Source organism: Salarias fasciatus, chromosome 7 (genome assembly GCF_902148845.1).
Source record: "Salarias fasciatus chromosome 7, fSalaFa1.1, whole genome shotgun sequence".
Taxonomy (NCBI): Eukaryota; Metazoa; Chordata; class Actinopteri; order Blenniiformes; family Blenniidae; genus Salarias; species Salarias fasciatus.
In genome coordinates, this window is record NC_043751.1 from 3,162,278 (window position 1) to 3,169,258 (window position 6,981).

The following is a 6,981-nucleotide window of genomic DNA, read 5'->3' on the forward strand; positions in this document are numbered from 1 at the left end:
CTGTCGTGTCAAAACATCCGCAGCAAAGTGAAACAAGCCGAAGCTGTCTGTGAAGTTTAGCTCCAAACCTTCTGCATCGATGAGTTGTGCAGGCTGAGGACCGCGGCCCCGCCAGCGGGACGCTCTGCTGCCGCCCGCAGCTCGGTGAGTCTTTGGTTTGGTTTAAACGGAGCCGCCGCTCGTTAGCTCGCTGCTAACTGTAGCTCCGTGGTGTCTCTGAGCTGCTGCGGTATGTGGCGATGGAGACTGGTACAACACGCTTTTCAGAGGTAGGATGCGCACGTACCACAAAAAAAAAAAAGAAAAAAAAATGCTGAAAACACACCTAAAGCATACTGAAGACATGGTGAAAAGCAGCTGTGGACATGGTGAAAACACAGCACAACAACACAACACAACACAACAACACAAACAGAAACGGTCTGCGTGTTGAAAACTGTTAAACTCATGTTGAAATCCTGTTCACCTGGCTGCTCTGGCATCTGAGTTTCTGTTCTAGAAACACATGAATCATCAACTGTAAATTAAGTTTATTCTTACTGACGTTTCTCTCTCTCTCTCTCTCTCTCTGTGTGTGTGTGTGTGTGTGTGTGTGTGTGTGTGTGTGGACACGTCAAAAGAGACTGAAGAGTCAGCATATGTTTGCTGATCACTGACGGTTCTCCTCTTGAACTGATTATTTTTGTGGTTAACCATTAACTTTAACGATAACTGGGTGATTGTTAAAGCCTCCACGTGGTGACTGATTCTTCAGGATGTTGAATGAAGGATCTTTGTGTATTGATTTATGTTCATTAAGAGCTGCTCGGTTGTGCAGCTGTTGGAGGTGTGTTCGTCTCTGTTCTCTTGTCAATGAGGTTATTGTGTGCTGGTGTCCTCTATCCCGGCGTTCCCAGCCCGGTCCTGTCCGGCCGCCGTGCCAGCTCCCAGTGGAAGCTGCAACAGCAGGACAGTCCCAGTCCTTATTGAAACAGCAAAAACTGTTCTCAAACTAAAATGTTCCCAATAATGTCATGTTGATCACCTGAGCTGCAGAACAGGGCAGGGAAAGAAGGTTTACATGATGTTTTCCCGTCAAAGACCACAAATGTCTGTGTGTATGAATGCTTATAGCATGATATTCTGTGTACGTGCATCATGTGGTTCAATGCAAAAACCACTGATGGCTCAACATGTTGAGTGTTTCTGTCATTTCAATATGTTGACAGGCGAAAGCCAAACTTGTCAGAAGTGAAAATTCAAAAACGATGCGTGTTTATTTGAAACGAGGCCAAAACTTTGACTGCTGCCGTCCCTTCAGAGGATGTTTAACCTTTTAAATGAGCATGCAGAGCTTTGTTCCATCACAATAACTGCATTTTAGGTTGAATTTACGAGGTTTTGGATTCAATTCTCTCGCCGTTGAAGGCTGATTTCGTGTTTTCAGCTGTTCGTTTCTCACTGTTGAACCAGCTGTTTCTTGGCCGTCAGGCTCCACAGACCTGAATGAGGAGCAGCCCTCTGCGTCTGCCGCTGCGTTCCCGCCGCCGCCATGGGCCAGCAGCTGTCAGGCCAGGCGGTGAGGAGCCATCTTCCTGAGAAGCTGGTGAAGCACGCCGCCCTGGTGCGCGACAGCGGCTACCTCACCTACGAGGAGTTCCTGGGAAGAGTGTCGGAACTCAACGACGTGTGAGTCAGACATTCACAGGAAACTCCACGTCTGTCCGGCAGTCAGTCCTCTGCAGCAGACCAGTGTCTTCAATCCAGTTTTGTGAACTTCTCTCTTAGCTGGAATGTAATGTCCTGTAGTTTGACACCAGACTCAGACTCACAATGTGACATGGCACAGTGTTAGAACTCAGCAGGTTTCCTGAGGAAACAGAGAGTGGTGTGTGCTGAAGGGTGTGTGTCTGCTGTCTCTGTCAGGACGGCGAAGCTCGCCGCTGGGCAGCAGAAACACCTCCTGTTCGAGGTGCAGCCCGGATCGGACGCCTCGGCGCTGTGGAAGGTGGCCGTCAGGATCGTCTGCACCAAGGTGAGGAACCGGGGGAATTCCCATGGAGCTCGGCAGGTTCAGACGAAGTGACGCTGTCCGTCCTTCTTAAAGCTCCGGCACTGAGTGAAGTGTCCTGGTTGGAGCTAGCGATGTCCTCTGAGTGAAAGCAGCTACTCAGTGTCGATGTGCTCCAGGACAGAGGCGTAGCGGGGAAATACGTCACTGAAGAGAATACGATGCTCTGAGTTTCAGTCTTTCCAACAGCTGTTCCGTGCCTCCGCCCTGTCAGCAGTGTTCACTGTGTTCAGTTTGCAGTTGTCCCGTCTTCACTTCCTGCCATGTTCTCTGGTGAGTTAGAGAGAAGTGTCCTCACAGTCAGACCGTCGATGCTCCTGCCCTCAGATCAACAAGGAGAACGGCATGGTGGAGGCGTCTCGCATCATGAACCTGTACCAGTTCATCCAGCTGTACCGCGACATCACCAGCCAGGCGGCCGAGGTGCTGCCAGCGGGGGGCGCCAGCGAGGGCCCGTCCAGCCAGCCCCCCTCCAGTGACTCCTGCCAGGCCAGCATGTGGATGGGCAGAGTGAAGCAGCTGACCGACGAGGAGGAGTGCTGCATCTGCATGGACGGCAAGTCCGACCTCATCCTGCCCTGCACGCACAGCTTCTGCCAGAAGTGCATCGACAAGTGGTGAGCCTCTCTCTCACACACACACACATACACACGCTCCCACACACGCTCTCACACACACTCCCACTCCTCCTCACCCGCCCCTCCCCCCCCTGCAGGAGCGGCCAGAGCCAGAACTGCCCCATCTGCCGCCTGCAGGTGACGGCGTCCAACGACTCGTGGGTGATGTCCGACATCCCCACCGAGGACGACGTGGTCAACTACATCCTGAACCTGGCGGATGAGGCGGGCTGCCCCCACCAGCCCTGAGGCCCGGGCCGGGGCCGGCCGCCGGGACGCCTCGGTCGTCCTCCAACAAACCGATGGAAATCAGACGGTGTCCGGCGCTTCCAGAGCCTCATTTCCTTATTTTCAAGGTGCAATATGTGATCTGTAGAGATGAAACTGAACGTTCTAACCCTGATCAGGCCCACTGCGCTGCTGGCGCTGGTTCAGTCCCCGTGTGGTGAAATCTATTGAACCAGAAAGGAAAAATATTCTTAAAACTCAGTTGATGTTAGCACTTATTTAGCTCTGTTGTATTTTAGCTTCTAATGTATGATAATAAAGCTGTGAGTTCCTGCAGTACTAAGCTTTAGCCCCGGCAGTGCAGCTGATCCTGACGTCACGCGATCGATGGGATCGGTTCTCTCTGGGAACATCCACGCTTTATTCAGGCTCCCAGGGGAACCCGCAGTCTGCTTCCAGCACAGAGAAGCATGCAGGCCTTCAGCCCAGCTCCACCTTCACCTTCCATGATTCCACACGGACGCTTCTAATGCACAAACTGACTACAAATGAGTGAAACATTAATGTTGTACAGCCACAGGATGAAGGTTTCCCCAGAGGCGTTCATTTCAAACTGACAGGAAGAGTAAAGAGGAAGCTTCATGTCTTTACTGTTTAAAACACACTTCTGATTTCACCTGAAACTGAAAGCTGGGAAACACTGAGGCTGTAGGAGATCTGACACAGTCTCTCTCTCTCTCTCTCTCTCTCTCTCTCTCTCTCTCTCTCTCTCTCTCTCTCTCACACACACACACACACACACACACACACACACGGCAGCAGTGTGGATTAGAAACCAGGGCAAGCTCTATTTTGCACGGTTTGACCTGAGATGGAACGTTCCGGGTTCCGAGTTTGTTCATGTAGGGAATCTGACCCGAAACCCTCTGACCTGATGAGGGGATCCATGCTGGTAGACTGTGACACATTTATTCTCCACCAAAATGTAACTTATTTGAAATTATTTTAAGAGCAAAAGTTATTTCTCTATTTTTTTGTTCGGGCATTGAGTTCAGCCAGATTTTACTGGACCTGCAGCTCGTCTGGGGTCTGCGCTGACATGATGATGATGAAGATGGTGATGGTGATGGTGAACTCCTCACAGCTTTGTGTCTGCTGGAGCCATTTAAAATAATTTTAAGATTTGATAACAGTATAAGTTTGATAATCCCTGAGGGTAAGCTGCGGTGTAGTGACTGGACTCGCCCCGCAGGGGGCAGCACCAGCTCACTTCTGTCAGAAATGTTTGTTTTTCTCAATGCTGATTCCAAGGAGGTATTTTTTTCATTCTTACTGTAATTTCTGAAATAAAGACATGCTCACTTTTTTGCACTTTATTTTTTTTTAGTCTCTTATTGAACACTTACATTTATCAAAGAAATAAGAAAATAGAAACCCCACCCCCCCAGACATTACTGTACCACTCAGTTTTATAAGTCTGTTTGCAAATTATAGTCGTATAGAAAAAAAGAATTGTAATAATTGAATTACACTGGTACAGATTCAAAATAATATAAATAAGTGGAAGTCAAGAATATGAGACTCGAAGGAAAAAAGAAGCTTGGATTCTTGAATACATACAGGAGAGGCTCAATCATAAAAACATGTCGGCTATCCTGGTTTCTTTATGTAGCTTCTGGACGGAGTCCAACAGGATCAAATTGTTGAGGACAGCTCTGGGCAGAAAAGCAGGTTTTCACGGTCATTGATCGCATCTTTAAGGTTGGAGGGAATTGATCCCTTCTTTTTCTTTCGAGAGACCCATCAGGTTGACAGTGTTTCTGCAAGATATTTTTCCTTATTCTTTTTTGAATTTCATAAAAGTCTTAATATCAGTTTATTCACATCTGTTAAGAAGGATTTAGGTAAGCATAAATGGATGCAATGAAATCCATCCATCCATCCATCCATTTTCTACCGCTTATCCGGGGCCGGGTCGCGGGGGCAGCAGTCTCAGCAGGGATGCCCAGACTTCCCTGTCCCCAGACACTTCCTCCAGCTCCTCTGGGAGGATCCCAAGGCGTTCCCAGGCCAGCCGAGAGACATAGTCTCTCCAGCGTGTCCTGGGTCTTCCCCGGGGTCTCCTCCCAGTGGGACATGCCCGGAACACCTCCCTAGGGAGGCGTCCAGGAGGCATCCTAAACAGATGTCCGAGCCACCTCAGCTGGTTCCTCTCAATGTGGAGGAGTAGCGGCTCTACTCTGAGCTCCTCCCTGGTGACTGAGCTCCTCCCCCTGTCTCTAAGGGAGCGCCCAGCCACCCTACGGAGGAAGCTCATTTCGGCCGCTTGTATCCGGGATCTTGTCCTTTCGGTCATGACCCAAAGCTCATGACCATAGGTGAGGGTGGGAACGTAGATTGACCGGTAAATCGAGAGCTTCGCCTTTCGGCTCAGCTCCTTCTTCACCACGACGGACCGATACAACGACTGCATCACTGCAGCCGCTGCACCAATCCGCCTGTCAATCTCACGCTCCATCCGTCCCCCACTCGTGAACAAGACCCCAAGATACTTGAACTCCTCCACTTGGGCTAGGGTCTCTCCACCAACCTGGAGGGGGCAAGCCACCTTCCTCCGGTCGAGGACCATGGCCTCGGATTTGGAGGTGCTGATCCTCATCCCTGCCGCTTCACACTCGGCTGCGAACCGCCCCAGTGCATGCTGTAGGTCCGGGTTCGATGAAGCCAACAGGACAACATCATCTGCAAAAAGCAGAGATGAAATCCTGTGGTTCCCGAACCGGACCCCCTCCGGCCCCTGGCTGCACCTAGAAATTCTGTCCATGAAGATTATGAACAGAACCGGTGACAAAGGGCAGCCCTGCCGGAGTCCAACATGCACCGGGAACAGGTCTGACTTACTGCCGGCAATGCGGACCAGACTCCTACTCCGGTCATACAAAGACCGGACGGCCCTTAACAAGGGGCCCCGGACTCCGTATTCCCGGAGCACCCCCCACAAGACACCACGAGGGACACGGTCGAATGCCTTCTCCAAATCCACAAAACACATGTGGACTGGTTGGGCAAACTCCCACGAACCCTCGAGCACCCTATGGAGGGTATAGAGCTGGTCCACTGTTCCACGACCAGGACGAAAACCGCATTGTTCCTCCTGGATCCGAGGTTCGACTATCGGTCGGATCCTCCTCTCCAGTACCCTGGAATAGACTTTCCCGGGGAGGCTGAGGAGTGTAATCCCCCTATAGTTGGAGCACACCCTCCGGTCCCCCTTTTTAAACAGGGGGACCACCACCCCGGTCTGCCAATCCAGAGGCACCGTCCCCGACCGCCACGCGATGTTGCAGAGACGTGTCAACCAAGACAGTCCCTGCACATCCAGAGACTTAAGGTACTCAGGCCGAATCTCGTCCACCCCCGGTGCCTTGCCACCGAGGAGCTTGCCAACCACCTCAGTGACTTCAGCTTGGGTGATGGACGAGTCCACCTCTGAGACCTCAGCCTCTGCTTCCTCCACGGAAGACGTGGCGATGGGATTGAGGAGGTCCTCAAAGTATTCCTTCCAGCGTCCAACAATATCCCCAGTTGAGGTCAGCAGCTCCCCACCTCCACTGTAAACAGTGTTGGCGGAGACCTGTTTTCCCCTCCTGAGGCGCCGGACGGTTTGCCAGAATTTCTTCGAGGCCGACCGATAGTCCTCCTCCATGGCCTCCCCGAACTCCTCCCAGACCCGAGTTTTTGCCTCCACAACTGCTCGGGCTGCAGTTCGCTTGGCCTGCCGGTACCCGTCAGCTGCTTCGGGAGTCCCATGAGCCAGCAAGGCTCGATAGGACTCCTTCTTCAGCTTGACGGCAGCCCTTACTTCCGGTGTCCACCACCGGGTTCGGGGGTTGCCGCCACGACAGGCACCGGAGACCTTACGACCACAGCTCCGAGCAGCTGCTTCGACAATGGAGGTGGAGAACATGGTCCACTCGGACTCAATGTCCCCAGCCTCCCTCGGGACATGAGAGAAGCTCTCCCGGAGGTGGGAGTTGAAAGCCATGCTGACAGAGGGTTCCGCCAGACGTTCCCAGCAGACCCTCA

The 6,981-nt window shown here is 52.0% G+C and overlaps 1 protein-coding gene across 1 annotated transcript; it reads left to right on the top strand.

Annotated features, from left to right (window-relative positions):
• rnf141 (ring finger protein 141) lies at window positions 1-4,266 on the top strand. The gene is made up of 5 exons (XM_030095922.1): window positions 1-144; window positions 1,471-1,668; window positions 1,906-2,014; window positions 2,378-2,667; window positions 2,766-4,266. Exons 2-5 carry the CDS (start codon window positions 1,532-1,534, stop codon window positions 2,914-2,916), a joined length of 687 nt encoding a protein of 228 aa, XP_029951782.1. The 5' UTR covers window positions 1-144; window positions 1,471-1,531; the 3' UTR covers window positions 2,917-4,266.
• The last annotated feature ends 2,715 nt before the right edge of the window (window positions 4,267-6,981 follow it).